The 18,801-nt window shown below is 43.5% G+C and overlaps 2 protein-coding genes across 2 annotated transcripts; both read right to left on the bottom strand.

The window, feature by feature from the left end:
* Window positions 1–4,688: 4,688 nt before the first annotated feature.
* On the bottom strand, window positions 4,689–10,690 carry LOC129598400 (uncharacterized). Its single transcript, XM_055496292.1, has 7 exons — window positions 10,263–10,690; window positions 6,188–6,254; window positions 6,039–6,128; window positions 5,887–5,980; window positions 5,771–5,786; window positions 5,335–5,413; window positions 4,689–4,990 (listed from the first exon to the last, which is right to left on the bottom strand). Exons 1-7 carry the CDS (start codon window positions 10,326–10,328, stop codon window positions 4,938–4,940), a joined length of 465 nt encoding a protein of 154 aa, XP_055352267.1. The 5' UTR covers window positions 10,329–10,690; the 3' UTR covers window positions 4,689–4,937.
* A 3,287-nt stretch (window positions 10,691–13,977) lies between these two features.
* Window positions 13,978–18,555, bottom strand: LOC129598401 (uncharacterized). Its single transcript, XM_055496294.1, has 4 exons — window positions 17,503–18,555; window positions 15,507–15,609; window positions 14,404–15,015; window positions 13,978–14,311 (listed from the first exon to the last, which is right to left on the bottom strand). Exons 1-4 carry the CDS (start codon window positions 18,317–18,319, stop codon window positions 14,167–14,169), a joined length of 1,677 nt encoding a protein of 558 aa, XP_055352269.1. The 5' UTR covers window positions 18,320–18,555; the 3' UTR covers window positions 13,978–14,166.
* Between the last annotated feature and the right edge of the window lie 246 nt (window positions 18,556–18,801).

Raw genomic sequence — 18,801 nt, 5'->3', positions numbered from 1 at the left:
GCCATCACCATCACCGCCCCCAGAGAACCCACCAGTCGTAGTTACCGCTACGACAGGGAAATCTTCCGCGCCACCAGTGGCCCAGCCTACGTCTACCGACGAGGCAATATTGACGGCCACTGGACTGGAACCGCGAGAACCAGCATCTTCTCCGTACGACCTGAGGGCTTATCCAGACATACCGCCTCTGGAACGCGAACTTCACGCGGCGGAACTCCTAGAGGAGGAAATCCGCAAATCCATCACCAGATACAGAGCCGCAACCAGGACCAAACTGGCCGCCGTAGCCAGCCCGAGGAGCGCCAAACGCGCACATCACCCGGGAAACGGAGCGAGGCAGAGTCCAGTCTGGTTGTCGCTCAGTCCACCAAGCGACCAGAACGGAGTGTCAGTTCGGTGGCCCACAACATTAGCATTCAGATACCGATGGAGACTGAGTCCGCACCGCTGTCATCGGACCTACCGGCCCGACAAGACGCAAGCGTTAGTGCCACGGACTTCGACCCTTATAAACATGCTGAGGACCAGGGCATCAATATCCGGCCACGTCCCCATCGGGAGGTGACGGACTACATCATGGGCGCTATCCCATACCCTAGGGAGCGATGGGCCCAACTTAACGCCATGGTCCAGAACTTGCAAACCTTCGTCATCCGGTCCGGCCTCGAAATGGAGATGCAGAAAAAGGAGTGGCCTCGTGCTTTCATCATGGCGGAACACATTGATAACCGCGAGGGCTACCCCATGATCCGTGATAATGCTCTATCGAGCATCACGGACGTGAACTTACTTGGACAGCCCGTTACCAGACCGGACTGGAACGACTTGTGCCAACTGCACATAAAGGACGACCAACTTGACGTCGTCAAGTACCTGGCCCAGTTTGTCCTACCGGACGCAAACGCCAGTTGTATAGTCGCAGCCTCTAGAGCCGCCATGGAAATCCCATGCACGCCGGCCGATCACAAGGATGTCCCAGGAACGTACGCTTACTCGTACAACGGCACGATGATACGCATCTTCGCCGCTAGACTCGGACACCTACGGTGCCACTGGGAACTTGAAGTTGCCTATCGGCAGGGGACAATCATTCCTCGGTTACTGACCCAGGTGGCCCTCCTTGGAAATCAAATTCATGAAATCGAAGCGGGAGTCAAAATCCAGAGCGCCCTGAATGTTTTCAGGAGTCGCTCCAAGGACTACCGTTATCGACATCCAACGGACTTCGATGACGGAGCGGAAGCGTTCGTTAACCGAACGGCAGCGCGGAAACTTCCAACGAAGTTTCGCACCCAACGATCCTCAACAGGATCGTCCGCACACGTCCAGACCCAGGCCGAACAGTCTGGCCCAGAAGTCCAGCCGACCAGCACCTCCAGCCAACATCAACATAACCTGACTGAACAGGAATTGGCGGACATGGAGGAAAGCGTCGTCGACCCACTCAACCCAGGGTTGGGCGACGGCGACCAAGCCGGACAAAAAGGGCAAGAATAGGCCAACGGCCATTCCTGCATGTCGGCCCTAAAAATTGGACCGGCATCAGCTGAACCGGACTTGAACACCATAATGGGTACAATCCAACGGTTGTTACCCTCGCCCAACAAACGTGGCTTACAGCCATGTATCGTCTACCTTACCGGACCTTAATCCCTGGATCTTAACCGGATTCCCCGGATTGGCTCTGGCTTAGCGGCTGGGACCATGAATTTGGCTCGGCCATCCCAGACCATCCGTCGGAGTCCACCGGACCGAACTTGGCGCAAGGCCCGGTTCACCGGCATGGAAAGGATCCAGCGCCCAGAAGGCGGCGACGGCCCGCATAGAAGTTGCGACAAGCCGTGGATCGATCCTGGCCCGCATAGAAGTTGCGACAAGCCAAGGATCTGCCTGGCCCGCATAGAAGTTGCGACAAGCCAAGGCCAAGTCCTGGCCCATAGAAGTTGGACCAGGCCCGCTGTGTGTCCAACGGACCATACGCGGCTCACGAGTTTAGTTGCCATACCAGGCAACCGAGACAAGTGAGTAAGGGAGCCACATAGAAGTTGTGGCACACCCACTTTGTATGCCACGTCCAACATCCTCACCACGGACCGCCCAGAGGCCCATCCAAAAGATGCACCGCCTCGAGGCCAAATGAGGATGCTTCTAGTCAGAAGACCGACTCCTTTGTGGAAAACGCCTACCGGCGCCCACAACTTAATTTTTTTGGAGTTTGGCCCGGCTAACCTGACGTTTTCGTCAGAAGCCACTTAATTTTGTTATGGCCACGGTCTCAGGGAAAATTGCCTATCTGACTCATCGGACATGGTAGTTAACTTATGGCCCACGGCCAATGAGACGGACCAGACTCAATGAGTCTGCAACTTTGGCCCGCCATCAACCTTGGGCGTCGAAAAAACGACTAAGTCCTTTTGGCCCGCCATACACCTTGGACCGTCGAAAAAACGACTAAGTCCTTTTGGCCCGCCATACACCTTGGACCGTCGAAAAAACGACTAAGTCCTTTTGGCCCGCCATACACCTTGGACCGTCGAAAAAGCGACTAAGTCCATTTGGCCCGTCATCAATTTTGGACCGTCGAAAAAGACTAAGTCTTTTGGCCTGTCCAACGACGTGGCCCACCAAAAATCGACTAAGTCTTTTGGCCCGTCCAACGACGTGGCCCACCAAAAATCGACTAAGTCTTTTGGCCCGTCCAACGACGTGGCTCATCAAAAAACGACTAAGTCCACATCGGAGCGCCAAACCTGGCCACATAGGACTTCCGTGTCCCGCACCCGCCAGAGGCAAGCCCCATCACAATGGAACCTAGGATCCCGCCTAAGGCATGTCAGAGACCGAGTTTGGACCGCCCCAACGGGTTTGGTCCATTACACCACTTCGGTCCTTGGACTTAGAAAATTTTTCCATTGTGGCCCTCTTGGACTTAGAAGATTTTTGGACCTAGGCGCATGACCGAACTGGCATGCAAAGCCAAACCGGTCCAAGTTAGAGACCCATGCTACACCAGGGACAACCCTAACGGGTCAGGTCCAACAGAGGCATGTCAGACCAAAGCATGGCCATCCTAACAGAATTGGTCCAAGCACACTAATTTGGTCACAAGAGCACCTCTCCTGCCCAGAGGCATCACTCTGGCCCACCATGGACCGCCCAACCGGGCTGGGTCCACCATACTTGAACCAGGAAGGGGACAACCTGTCCTTGCAAAAGCAATAGTGCCTTCCATATACCGCACCGCTGGATTTACTTTACTGGACCCCTGTGGACATCTCTGGGAACCGTCGCCCCGGATCTACAGGACCAGACCAATCCTACCGGATAAAGCGGACCGTTGACTAGGACCCGTGTGGACAAAAGTGGCCCTGTGGTAACCCTAGTCGGAATGAGCTATTTTACGTCTAGTTTTTTAACCATACCTGGTTTTTCTAGACTTATTAACCAAAGAATTGATGTTTTTATTTAGCCAAATAACCAAAGGAATTGGCTTTGGGATCTCTAACTATGATCTTACTTTCTTTAATTCTCACCGAAATTGTGATTTTTCTATTTCGATGTTTAACCAATGAGCCTTATAAACTTTATTTTTATACCTGTTCGACCAACCAAGCCTTCAAACCACACTGGAACCCCCAGCAACCAGAGTGCACTCCAGATTTCGGCCGTTCGGTGCACTGCACCGCGGGTCTGGAGGAAGCGACCCTACCGGGTTTAGAGACAAAGTGGCATCCGGCCCTACCGGGTATCGGATCCTGGCACCCTACCGGGTTGGTCAGGGGCAGAGTCGGAAGGTGCTCGCAGGAGCTCCCACTCCCGCCCAGAGGCATGTCAGAGACCGCACACTCGAGGCGGTAGACACCTCTTGTGGCTTTGCTCTGTCGCCCGCCCGCACATGGCTACTCCATTCGTGCCGCGCTATTACGCTGCTCACTCAGCGTATACTTTGTCTACGCTGACCAATCAGCGTATTTCTGCACTCTTGGGGGCGTAGCCCAGCGCTTACGAGCGATTCCATGCTTTACGGCATCAGCTGTTGCATACCTGCAGCACGCTGAATCATTATCACGATTCTCACGAGCTCGCTGGCAGCTACTTTCCACAGCATATGCCGCATTGGCTTTTTCTGTGTTTGTTTGTGGTTGCTTTATTGTTACCAATAAAGGCATATTTTGCCCCATTTTCCATCTGCTTCTGTGTCATATCTGACAGCCCACGCAATCGGAATTGTCGTAATGGCTATTGGATAATGTTCTAAGTATACGGGACGCTTTTTCACGAATATAATGTTATTCAGGAATGTGGTGCGATTCGTTTACTCCTTCACTCATAATGATCTGGTTTTCCTCTTACTGTTTTTAAATGGCTTGCTACTTACTTTACCGAATTGCTGTGTTGATGCGGAGCCTCTTGATGCAGATTCTGCAGCGGTTTTTGTGTTACAATTTTCTGTAATTTACTACGTTTTTACCAATGAATTACCCATACACATTTTACAATTCCGCAAAAATTCGTGTGCAAGGAAACGAAATAACGCAGCACATTGGTTCGGTACGGAACACACTTCGCCTAATCACACACCGATGCGGGACGTTGTGTCATATTAAAGTTACACTGAGTCTCTGCTTCAGGGTCTGGTTGGACTGTTTTTATGTGTCCTCGAAAAAAGCATCGTACCCGGTGCAAAGACATGATCCCGAACCATTTAATTTCCTTGCAGATTAAAGCAATTAATTTTTGTTTAGTACAGTATTTGGTTAACAAGTATTTTTTCGAGTAAAAATCCACGGCATTCAACCGAGTCCCGAACAGAACTATCCCAGACCAGAAATAACACACAACTCTCCCAACACTGACTTTGGTTAAAAAAAATCCAGCCTCACTACGATAGGCCGAGGAACGGTGCTGCCCTCTCGCGAGTTAAGCGCGCTTTCGTCTTAGATTTTCTGCAGCTGCTCCGGGTGTTTGACGTAGCGGAAGAGGGACAGCACTGCAACCACAGTAAGCTCGTTTGCAAAATGCACTTTGAATTTTTCTCGTATTTTAATGCTTGGAAATTTACGGTGACGTTATTTTGTCATCAGGTGTTAAAATTTCCTAAAAAACGAAGTTAACAGAATGGAATATTTTAAGCCTGTTATAAATTTACTTAATAAAATAAATAAAATAAATTAAAAAAATTAAGATTAATGTAAAAAAATTACAGCGCAGTGAAAAATAAGATAGAAACTTCCACTATTTCGATTTGTGTTGGTAATTACAGCGAAGTGAAAAACAAGTTAAAAGCAAGTCGTGCTAAAGTCGAAGGACTAATCGCTCTGTGCATCAATCTACCTGAAGTAATGGCCCAACTGTCCAAGATGACACCGATGATGTGCAATATCAGCCGGACAATAATGCCGGCATGCGGCTTCTACAAGAGACACAGATAGAATAGGTAATCGTTGTTATGATTATTAAATGCGCACACTTCATAAATCGATCGCCGCTGACAGGCTGAGCTAATCGAATAACACGCCGGCAAATACATGTGTCAACACATCGGTCAGCGACATTGACCACAGCATCAGATAGCCGGCTTAATGGCTCGCTCTGTCTGGCTGGTTAAACAGTCTGTGTGCTTCAGTGTTGCGCGTGAAATAGCCGGTCTAAACGCTTGCTCTGTCTGCTCCGTATATCAGTCTGTCAGTTCCAGTATCGCACGTGAAATAGCCGGTCTAAATGCTCGCTCTGTCTGCCTCTCTATCAGTCTGTCTGCTCAGTGTCTCACCTGAATGTCCCAGTCACTGCAAAGAGACAAAACACGGCTTTAAAATTGCACTCAGCGGGAAACGCGAATGACAACCTTGCACGCTAATTCAGCCGATTAATTATACAAACACATACTTGTCGTAGACGCACAGCCAATAGATGCTCATGATGATCATGGTGCCGCGGATGAACGCGTACAGCACAGCGATGATCAAATAGACAAGTAAACCTACAACAATTCACTTGGTTATTTTTTGTCGTTAGAAGCGGATTATTAAGTGGCTGACCTGATTCCTGCCGCCTGTAGATGGACACGTACAGGATGATCCCGCCCAGGATCAGGAAGAAGGCGGCGCTTAGCGTTATGATGTGCAGCACTGTAAATAAAAAGTTGCCGGTTATGCAACGTAATCCAGCCTTTACTGGATCAGCTTACTAGCGTAATCCAAATGGCCAAGGAAATTAAAGGCAATTATAAAAATCGCATCCAACAAGCCAATAATCTGCAAAGCAAAAATAATTACAATTTGCTTGTTCAGTGAGTTCTTGTTGTTTAATCTTTTCTTCAGAATTATGTCTAATTTATCTAGAAATTAAAAATATAATTTTTAACAAAAAGCTACTTACAGAACGAATAAATTATTATAAAATTTAAAAATATAATCTAAAAAATAAGTTGCAAATTTAAAAAAAAAGAACAAAGTCAAAAAAATGAACAAATTTTACACAAAATAAAATTTTGTTTTTTGATTTCGGCATCATTTTCAGCAATATTATTTATTTATATTTTTATTTAAAATTGCTCGTGTATTTGAAGGCAGTTCAATCGATACTTATTGTCGAATATTTAAAGATTTTTTATGGTCATTTTCTCTTATTTTTTTTCACACAAAACTGTTAACGATTCACAAAAAGGAGCGACTGAACCAGTGCCAAAGATGCGAAAATGTCAACACAATCTTCGACTTGAAGTTGTATACAGTCTACACTTCAATCGGCGCTTGTTGCAATTTCGCCGGCGCATCACGCGGTTGCATAAGCAAAACCTGATTATCACCCGCCATAAAACGCATCCAAACCCATCACACTGCTCGCCGATTGCCACTATAATCCGGGCTTTATTACGCAATAAGTCAAGCCATAGTTGCAGCTATTTTCACTGCGTGGCGGGTGTCTTTTGGATGCCGGTTTGGATGTTGTGCGATATATGTGCGGTGCGTGTGTTCCCAGCGTTGTCTAGCGTGCGATCGATCAATCGAACTGTGTGTACACTGTGTAGGAACGACATGTCTGCCTGTCGACCGGAAGTGGTATTGTGGCTCGGTACTGGTCTGCTCGCAGTGTTTGCCGACTTCTCATGAATACAATAACATTGTTCATTTAAAGACAGTTATTGATTGTATTGATCGCCAAGAGGAAATCGGTAAAAAAAAGGAGCAGACTGTTTTCTTCCCCATTTTAAAATATCAAACAGCCGGCAATGCAAAACATATCGACAAACACCACGTAAATTAGAGGACTGTTATTTTAACATATAACATATTTATTAAAAATATTAACAACTAAAATAACAGCGCTTAATACAGTAATAAGAACCTACGGTTTGTGAAGTAATTAAATAAATTGTTCTGACTTCCGAGATCATGTACAGAAACCGCTAAAACTGAAGGCAGTTTTTTTTTCATAAATTCAAAATACCGAGGAGCCGGCGTGTGCAAAATATACCGGAAAAATTAAGTGCGTTGCGTCGTTTCTGATATTCAAAACCTTATTCAGAACAATAAAAAATTCAAATTAAAATAATTTCTCATAAAAATGCTTTAGTATTACAGAACAAAAATTATGAAGTAAATATACAGATTAAATTATTAAAATTATTAAAGGGGAAATTCAATACAGAAAATTTTTTAAAGGTTTTTAACCGCATGATTTTTAAGTGACCGGATTAAAATTTTGTTAAATTATTCTGGTGAAAATACTAAATAATTATGAAGAAGCGCAATATGTGCAAATTTTTTAGTATGTGCAAATGTTTTGCAATTACTGTATATGCAAATATGCGCAATAAATTTTTTTTAATCCGCCAAATTTTTTTTAGTACTTTAATCCGCAAAATTGTTTTAAGATTTTAATCCGTAATTTTGTTTAGTTTTTTAATCCGCAAAATTTTGCCGAAAAATAATTTCTTTATAATAACGCAGTCTTATCAATTTGGAAATATTTTCGCAACTGAAAAACCGCCGTTCCAGCGACGATTAATCGCCCCGCATGGAGGAGAAAAACTAGTCCAACGATGATGAATGGAATCCTTTCTTTGCGCGAAGTGTGTAATTACGTAACCCGAGCGCGGCCTAATACCATCGCGTCAGCGTCATGAGCCGGTGTGTGTTGTTGTTGTTGGGCACGCACAAGGGCGATTAGGCTAATGTTGCTGATGGCTGTTATGCGCCGCACACACAGTGTTTATACGTGTGCATTTCCGTACATGGTCATCCCGGCCCGCGCATTCTTCATCGGTCTGTTCTACTGTATTATATAGCCCCCAGCGTCGTCGAGCGCCACTCGCCGGCAACCTGAACCCACTTGACGCCCTCCACACGGCTTAACCTTAATCGCTTCCTCCTAGTACCCTCCACCACAATAAGCACAGCAGAATTCGGCCAGCTTTTAATTTATCGGCGATTTTTAATTTTACCTATGCCAGCAATAAATACAAAATTATTTACATGTATACAGCATAGTAAGAGCTGCTTAATCTTAAATCTTATAAATAGATTTTTATAAAACCGTTTAGGTGGACTAAATTACAGTATAAGTGATTATGTTGTTCCTAAGGAAACACATTTTTTTGGGATTTATTTTAATTTATAAACTATTGTACCAATAATCAATGCAAAATTATTTATAGATCATGATAGGAAGCTGTTTATTCGAAAAACACATAAATAGACTTTAGAAAGGCGTTTAATCAGTATTCTCTACTAGCAGTAAATTATTAATTAATTCTTTTTATCGAAACGAATTTTATTTTAAATTTATTTGAGCTGTGTTTGTGTGCAGCTGATGTAAGATTTAAATTAAAATAAATCAGTAAACAGCAAGTTTATTCACAATCCGTGTTGGCACTTGGCAGCATGTTTATCGAAAATGCAACAAACAGATTTTGCTTTTAAATTACGTTTTTTTTCTAAAATTTTTGACAGCAGTGTACCATAATTAGCTTTGACACCCACGCAAATTTTGCCTCATATATAAAAAAATTTAATCGGTAAGCAACTAATGCGAAATTAATTCGTCATTGTATCAATTATTCAGGTAAATTTTATTTCGCATTTTTTAAAAAATAATTTATATGTATTCTGTATCTGTATATGCAGTTAATAAGAGAAATGTATTTAATTAAATTATTAATTTATTATCTAGGCCATTTGGATAATTTATTTCTTAATTTTTTAAATTAAATTTTAAATGCAGGTAATGGGTGATTTGACTTCACGTATAGGAAAAAACCCAAATGTGCCGACAAGACCGATAATATTTAAAAACATATGCAAGAAACATTTTGTACAGTTTCCGGCTGCCGGCATGTTTCCTTCGCCGGCTAATAAAATTTCACATGTCAGTGTAATTCGATCTGTGCATATATCGGCTGTGCAGCTTTCCACATCTATTAACCTCGATCATCAATAATTTTCGCCCAATTTCCCCCGAGATCCATCAAAAATAAACCGAAATCGCCCATATTGCACCGGCGATGTGTCTATGACTATGCAATATACACGCATCGCTACGGTGTCCTGATTTGATTTCACAGCTGTTCGACGCCGGCAGTGCATGATCAGCCAAGGAAACCAAATTCATCGGAAGCTCGCTCACTATCACGCACAAATTCCGCTACCGACAAGGAAGCACTTTATCAACTGTTTACATTTTTTCATATTCCTGTCAACACGCCGGAATCAAACACAGATTTCGAAGCGACGATAAAAGCTCCATATTTTCAAAAATTCAAATATAAAACATAATGACATTTTCTATTTCTCTCGTTCGCTTAATAAGAAACTTACACTTGTTTCTTCTTATCAGCTGAACCAAATTTGCGATTATTTAAATTATATTTTCGCGCCGAATTTTGCAAAAATTGTGTTTGAAACAAATATTTAATTTTATTGCTAGAATAAATAAAAAAAGTTTTTCTAACTTAACAATATAAAATTTAAAATCGCAGAGCTTAAAAAAATTAATTAACGATATTTTAAATATTTTCCGACAGCAAACCATTATTTTAAATATTAAAATATGTAAACGGAAAAACAACCTTCGTTTAACTGCAGAAAATAAAACATAAAGTTGAATACCAATGATTAACTAATATTTTAAATATTTACCAAGTTCACTGCTTGCCAAAAAAAAATTTGAAAAATGGATAATTTATTTTGATAATAAAGAAACGCAAAAAATAATTTAGTTAAACTGAGGAAAATTATAAAAAATAAAATCCGCTGACTTACGATGGTATATATCGCTGCCAATTTGCAGCCGGTCATCAGATCGCAGCACATACAATCCCGCACCATTTTCCCAGCGATTAAAAAACAATTTTCCAGCCAAAAAATTAACCGAAATTAATCCCGTAATAAGGATAAACGTCCGTCTGAATTTTTCAACAGGCGACGCAGTGGTCAACTGATATGTTCACTCCGATATGTACGGATATAATAAACGCGCGCGTTTTAATCCGGCGATGATCCGCGTGTAATGTCAATCCACTTGGTCAAATCAATGGCGAATTCATTGGACATATGCGCGCTGGTTAATATTCATTCAACTGCCGCGGCGATCGATCAGCGTATTGAATTGATCAGCGCTGTCGTGACTGGCGAGAGCGAGAGAGAGTGAATAGAAAAAACACTTGTCAAACGTAACTGTTGCCGGTTGTATTGCGGAAGTTATGCCGGCGTCGGCATTCCAAACACGGCGATGGATGAGTCATATACACGCCACTGTATACAAGTACGTTAGATTGTTACACAACAAATGCCGGCAAAATAAGGGAACTTGCGTTTGTGGAGCGGGAATGCTGGAGCGTCCTTCAGCGCGTTCGTTATTCTGATTGGCTGATTGTTTAGCCACTGTGCTGTGGAATGCTGATGGGTCCCGGAGGAATGCGGTCGGGGAGATCCCGCCGCTAACGACATCGTTATACAATCAGACAGGAATTTTACCCAAATGACGCTAATCTATTGCGCGAATAAATCGCTGATTATCCGATCGTGAGATTTTCCACGCAAAAAGACCAACACTTCGATGTGCCTCAAAATCCGGTCATTCTGCGTATATGTTTTCATAAATCGACCACGCATGCAGCGCGTTACTCGAATAAACAGCCGATAAAAACATTGGTCGCACGGTACATAGTGTTCTTAAACAAGCTTGTATACGAGAATAATTAAAAAATGATCAACTTTTCTAATGTGGAACAACGCGGAGCACACTCTGTCTCTGGTGTCCGATACACGAATCCGCATGGTGGAACTGTCCGTTATGCGGTCAACATCGAAGTATAATACACACTGGAGTGACCGCTGTGCGACCAGTCGAAGCACAGCAAATCCGTAATACCGACAACCAGTGAAAGTGACACAGCCAGCGTAATTATAACTACCTGGTTAACGCAGTCAACGCGACTCTCGCTTCTCCCGTGTAATCTGCACTGTACGCTTCAATGCTCAGATTGTATCACCGTAGCACGTTGTTAGATTTCGATTAGATTTGTTAGATTCCGGTGATTGTTACCAACTGACCGGTAAATCTGCGTTGTTCGCGCACGCATTGTTCATAGAGCACCTCCGGATTAAAATTCACTCTCCATCCAAACAGACAATTCGTTCTCTCGGTTCGCACGCAGACGCACGCTTTGCATGAACGAATCCAGATACTGGATGCGTTATGTGAACGATAGGCCATATATATTAAAATCGTTGTTTTAAGCTCAACTTGTGTAGTTCATGGTGGACAGATTACATAATATTATTGAATAAGTACAACTGCGCAAAAGTCGTAACATCAAGCAGTGCACGGACGGAATAGTGGCTGGCTTATCCCCTCTGTACAGTCTGTACACTGCATGATGTAGCGTCTGCTGTTCGAAAGTTAAATTCGCGCTGCGTTTCTTATCTCCTGCGTAACGGATACTTCCTGATGGGCTGCAGCCTACCGGGGTTCGCCATACAATTTGTCTTGACAGTTTTGCCGACGACCACCACCATCGTAGCGTCCTCCCAGCAATCGTACACCACGCCCGTGTACCTTGTATAGTTGTACCATACAGTGACTCGGCGCCACTGGGATCCGATACGCTATGAAACTGGGTTGTTCCACTGCCACGCGTTTCCGCGATTAGGCGACCAACACTGGACATCACTTCGTTGTCCGTGTTCCGCTTCCGCTGCGCTGTAAGATACACTAGGTAGTCTCGTAAAAAAATGCAGAAATCCCATGTTGAACTGGTGTTACGTGTACAGTAGAATCTGGTAATTAATTGTAAATACACCTACGGTGCAGCCGTTCTCAAATTTTTGTTATGCAGGTGTGCAGGATCCCCCCCTAGGTTATAGTCTACGGGATGCGCCGGTTCAAGTTCCAGTGTATTTACGTTCCAGGTGTATTTGTTTACCATGTGCATGTAGAGGCAGGTTTTACTGTACGAGTCCTCTTGATAACAATCATTGAATTAAGCGTTGCGATACAGTGTTTATGTTAGTACTGCAGTGTGAATCTGGCAACGTCATGCGTACGGATGGGACTCTTGGTACTCGTATATTTGCCCGTTTTTACGTGTCACGACATGGTATTTATTGCAGGAAGGTTTTTTTTTATGTTTGAATAACCAGTCATATGTACAAGTACAGTCACAACGGCAGGCTACTGTCTGCCATTGCAGCAATATTAGTACGTATAACTAGTCTTAGGCGGTCACTTACTGCGCAGAGAGCCTAAATTTTTACATGCTAATTTGAACGTGCTTAGCAGACCAATGTAACCATGTTAAAGGGTTGTATTAGGAGAGAACCGTGTTGTTTACGGAGCGACTAGATGAAGACGTGTTCTCACAGTCAGAGACTGTGACTTATAAAGCTAGACAACATGATGGTACGGACAAGCAATCAGGTAGAGAAACCAGAAAATCGGCGCAGCAGACTTGCTAGAGGCCAGTCGTGTTATGTCTCACATTAACACATCACATTATAGTTTATACTACCATAGTTAGTGCAAACGTGGACAATCTTCTTTGCAGTTAAAATGTTAAACATAAGAAAACAACCTAATCTTTACCCTCCCTGGAGCTGGAAGGTAGCGTACCACCGTACTCTGTACCTGACAACGCTGTTAATAATGACAGCCCAAACTAAAACGAAAGCAGTGGATCGCGCTTCCCCAGGAATTTTACCAGTTTTTTGGCCCATGAAAGCATTCGCTTGAAGACGGGCCGAAAACACCTAACGTTTCAACCATTAAAGGATATAAAAGATGCCGGTTTTCCAAAGACGAGTACGTCCGTTGCAGTCCAGCTTATTATTAGGTGGGCCGCAGTTCCGGGAGTCTTCCAACTCTGACCTGGAATCGTGCATTCCCTGGTTTATATTTTTTGAAGAGATTATGTACATCTTTATTAGCACAAACCAGACACATTGTGAATTTTTTTTAATATAAGCAAGACTGACTATAACAGAAAAATTTCTCTCAAGTGGTCCTTTATATCCATGGTTCCGAGAACGGACACCGCGTTGCCCCGTTGAATTTCGATAGATAGACGCTACCGTCAAAATTCATGTGATCGAGGTTCACCAGTGTGCTGCTGCAGTTTCTATTGCACAGAGGTATGTATTAGCGGGTTATTAAACTAATTCCTAAACTTACTGTTATTTTGTGCTCGTAGTGCTTTGTAAACAATGTGGCTTAGTTCTAGATCTGGAGTGGTGCACCTGAAAACAACTACACCCATTATGTCATCATTGTCATGCGCAATCACTGCTGTGTGTAATGAATAATCGATACAATTAATGAAAACAGTAGCTCGCAACTTTGTACAAATTGGCGAGCGATACCGTATCCATGTTTTTTCGTACTTCGACCTTTATTCTCAACCCTGACACTTTCACAATATGAATTCAGGTACGGCCGTCAGAGATAGGTATTCCCTACATTACGCATTAGCAAAACTTGAAAATGTTGCACTAATATCTTGTACAAGCTTGTACAAAAACAACAATCATTATGTGACCAAATTTCGAACAGTTTTTGTCATGTGGAGCAACACGGAGAAATACCATGTGTCTATATTGTGAAAACGGAGAAATACAGTATTTGAAAATGTCCGGGGTGCGAACAGCGGCGACGGACAGCAAACGGTTCTTATAGAAATCCCTCGCTGGACAGCTGATTGTCCACTGCTTTTGTCCACATACTCAGCGTATGTAACACCAAGTTTTTTCGGGGCAGTTGTGCGAAAGGGAATCGTGTAGCGTGGTCTAAAGACCTCGGTGGCTGAACTCTCCATCTGAAAATATTCAGAAGAAATTTTTCAGAAAAGACTTATGAGTGTGTTTACTCAGCCCCAGCTCAGCCTCAGCCTCAGCCCCGGTCACATACTTAGTGAAGCACAAAAGAAAAGTTGTCCAGTAACATTCTTTCCATCCGGGCTTTTCAAAAATCTGGTTTAAATCCGCAATACACGCTTGTATAAGAAGATACTTGAAGGATTCCAATGGTTGGATAATTTCATCCAGGTGATTAGAAAGCGCTAATTGGACATCGCATTCCGATTCCTTAGCGACAGAGTAGGCAAAACCGGGAATGAAAATACTGAGCTTTGTTCGGTAATCAAATTCGACGGGCGCTCCATGGAGAAATTCATGTAGATGCCGGTAGCAGGAATAGCGTTTAAAAGCAATATTGCGGCAGATCTGCGACAGGGCGCTCGTGAGGCGGTTAGCGTCCCAGTTGAGAAAATCCCGGACGTTGCACTCGTTATCCACCATCACCAGCCAGGGTAGGCGGATATTCATATAGGAAAATAACACGGCCATTGGTTCGAGGAAATCAAACCATGGTCCCTGTAGATACACGGTGCGCGTGGTGGTTGTCACGGACATTTGTATTCGCTGGACGAGATGATGCGGGGATTCCTGATCTCGATATGGAATTATGGCGTCCGTGCGCAGAAACGGACACTGTAGGATTGCTTGCCAGCTGATCGAAACTCTAACCAACCCAAGTAAAAGATTAATTCAGCCATAAAAGTATGCAAAATGCAAAACAAATTACTGCAGGTTTCTAATCAAAATAATTTTAGCTAAATTTTTAGGTAGGGTATGTAGTATGGGTATAGTTTTGCACCTAGCCAAAAACTGCGGTAGTATTCTGTAGGTATAATATACATAGCACATAATATACATACATAATATCCATATACACATAATATACATGAGTCAGTTGATGCTGTGCATTAAGTGAAGTCTCTTTAGACTGTGTAAGAAATGTGTGTTTAAGAATAAAAATAACAACAGAAAGATATACATGCACATACATTTTACATACATAATATATATACAGTATTATACATGGCTGCATAATGTGGTATACATGATCTACACATAATATACATATGCTATTTTATAGCAGGCTGCATTCAGCTCCTCACATAAGCACGTACCATCCATCTGACAGATGATACGCAATGGATGGCTACCTACCTTTGTAAACACCGACGCTCATAGTGATCAAGATGGGAAAACACTTCGATTCGGACCAGCAATGGCGTGTCACCGAATTGTATCATGGTGGACGCCGGGAATCCTGTAAAATTACTTCAATACAATTCGGCGGCTGACAAAACGTACTGCGTCTCGACTTTTAAGCAATTGCATTATGGCTCATTCTTTATTTTTATACGCTTAGGCATAGTACCATACCGATACCGAAAATATAACGCTAAAGGTCTACTCTAAACATACAGTGGCAGAAGTATCCAACCGATTTACTTGCCACGTTAGGAGCGACGCGTAATCAACGCTAGCTACTGTAAATGCGCCAAATCGTAATTTATTGATTGGAGTTCTTTGTTTCTCGAAACCTTTAGAATGCTGTGATATTTTAATATTATGTAGCAGAGTACGTATGACTGTATCAGTGTGTAACTGGAAGTACGCATCTTCACTGATGTTGCAACTGAACTCATAACACAGCAACCACAGGAAATACACCATAGCGTTGCTAGGTAGGCAGCATAACAGAGCCACGAGAATCTTGTATACGTACATGTCGTACGTACACTCGTACATCACATTAAAATTTCCTCTTAGTGTGAGAAATTTAATCTCTGGGTAGTTTTTTAGTCGTTACGGTGATATCCATTAACAGCGTAATCTTATTTCCCACACAACTTTCAACCGAAGCACACGGGCCACGATGCTACCTAACCAACGGTCCAACGCCTTCCTTTTCCAATAATAATATGATTAATGTAGAGATCCCAGTTTTCAACAAGCCACTGTTGTAAAAGGAAATGCCTCGGCTGTATTGAGCACGTTACCTTTTAACCCAAGAGAAGATAGAGATTTTGTTTTCGGAATGTTTCAATTTTAACTAACCAGGGCACATACCGAGGCTATAAATTCAGAAAAATCTCATTTTTGACAGAAAGGTAGAACAACTACGTAGGATGTTTAAAAAAATTATTCATGTGCCATGGCCAATGGGCGTGGCCAAAACGAAATTTAAAAGTAAATCCTACACTATGCTGTAGCCTACAGGTAATGCACCGTGTCATACGGTAAAACTTTAAACGGTTTTTTTTTAATTTGCGTATAAAGAAGCTTTTCGAATAGTACTACACAGTACTTGTAAGTCATAGCACACAGAAGCATTCCAAATTTAGCCGCCTGCGAAACGAGTTTGTAAATGGTGTGCAACGCATGTTTCGCATGTTGGTACGCACGCGTTACCTACCGAGTAGATTTTGTAACTAGTTAACAAACTGTTGACACAAATTAAAGTAAGGAGCAGTGGAAACCGATCCAGAATCTAAACTACAATCTGCAGAAAGGGAAACAGCTATTACATCAAGCGAGCAGCACAGATAAATATATTTTAAATGAGTAAGCTGCCTTCGTACTGATTGTCCAGTATTATAAGTCTTTTAGTGTATGATGCGAAGCATTTCCTATAGGATATAGCACAGTGAAGAATTTATTTCTGAATTTTGTTTTGGCTACGCCCTGTTGACCATGGCACATGAGATAATTTTTTTATGCAACCTATATAGTTGTTCTACCTTTCTGCAAAAAACGAGATTTTTCTGAATTTATAGCCTCGGTATGTGCCCTGGTAACAAGTAGTGTACCGGCGCTTGCAGTCTTCGTTATCCTGGTGGCTACTGCCAATTTAAAAAAAAATTCTTTAAATGAAAATAAAATCGTGGGTACGCCGTACACTTACTCAGTACTGTACGAGTACGTATTACAAACGTACAGGGCTGCTGTCAATGGCTCGGGCAGAGAATCCCGGTACTTTTTGTTGACACCCGGAAGGAGTATGACGTTGCGGTACTAAATACGGGTAAGTGAGGCGCTGTACATAAGCCCCATGTTCAGACACAGCGGCAACAAGTACAGGGAGGACTTGCCTAAGCAGCTGTCAGCCCCTTTTATTACTTATCAGCGTACTACTATGTTCAAACGACGTACTGACCTTCTTCGTCGATAAACACAATCATGTTATTCAGTAAAGATTTGATAAAATGCGGTTGCGCTTCTAGTAAAAACGACTGCACCCAAAACAGAGTCTTCAACTTGTCGACGCTTAATAGTAGCAAGTCATCAATGTGCTTCTGGGCCAATGTGCTCAACGGTCCTCGGCTCAACACTGTCAGACGGCTGTTCACCATGTCGATAATTCTGGACTGGGTATCGCGCGACCAGCACAGCCAAAAACTGCGGCGGTACATACACTCGCGCATCACCCCGACCATCCGCTCCGGTAGCCGCACGGTCGTCTTCCGAAAGGTTTTCTGTGTGACATTGGAATAGCGGGCGCGAAGAGATCGCAGACGCTGGGACGCCGGGTTCGCCAGGTCTTCGCTAATTAGATAGCGTTGACAGTCGATGCCTTCCACCAGCACGAGCCACCAATCGGAAATCATCACCGTGCTCTGAAAGCGGTGTTCCTGCAGTACGCGCACGCTCTGCCACTGCGCCGGTTCACCGACACCGCGACTGATCAGCGCTTCGCTCGGGGATAAGGAGTCTGTATTCCATACCGGGTCTTCACGGAATCCATCCACCGACCACGTTATCAAGCGGTTGAACGGCACCCGTATCGGGTTGGGGTCCCAGAAAGTGGATTGCACACTGAGACACCCGACGGACACGTCGCAGACGTACCCGGGGGTGAGAGTGCCGGTGTCGCCGATAATGTCCACTAAGAAAGGATCATAAGCTCTCTGTAAGGAGTGGTAGGGTGTTGGAATTAAGTTCAATGATACTGGAGGACCATTTGGTGAAGACATGGCTGGATGCGAACGGCTCAACGGTTCATGAACGATAAGCGCCGAAAATAAACGTCTTCTGAGCAGGAATATTCGGGGAAAATCCAAGTGATAAGCAGCTGTGTTCCCTGTAAGAGGATATTAAGAGAATAAACATTCAACTAATTTTTCTGAGCGAAGTCAGGTTACTCCTGATACAGATAATATTTTCATGTGCATTATGTATAATATTATATCTACGGTATACCCATATTTTGTACAGGATTCAACTGGCTTATTTAATGCGTATCACGTATAACATGATCGTAACAACTGTGGAACACTGGCTGTTAGATGGCCTGGACGATCGATAATTCGTTGCAACGTAGCGCACAACTGCTAATTGGCAGCGCGGCACGGCATACCGTCGTTCCTTTTTGTGTAGCGATTAGCGATGTATCCTGCTCTGGCGTATGCTGCCAGCCGGCCTGTACCGTCATTCTGGCTGGCCCGAGCTATCGATT

This window comes from Paramacrobiotus metropolitanus, unplaced genomic scaffold (genome assembly GCF_019649055.1).
Source record: "Paramacrobiotus metropolitanus isolate TYO unplaced genomic scaffold, Prichtersi_v1.0 Parri_scaffold0000121, whole genome shotgun sequence".
Lineage (NCBI taxonomy): Eukaryota > Metazoa > Tardigrada > Eutardigrada > Parachela > Macrobiotidae > Paramacrobiotus > Paramacrobiotus metropolitanus.
The sequence above is the reverse complement of the archived record's forward strand: the minus strand, read 5'-3'. Positions and strand labels throughout refer to the sequence as shown.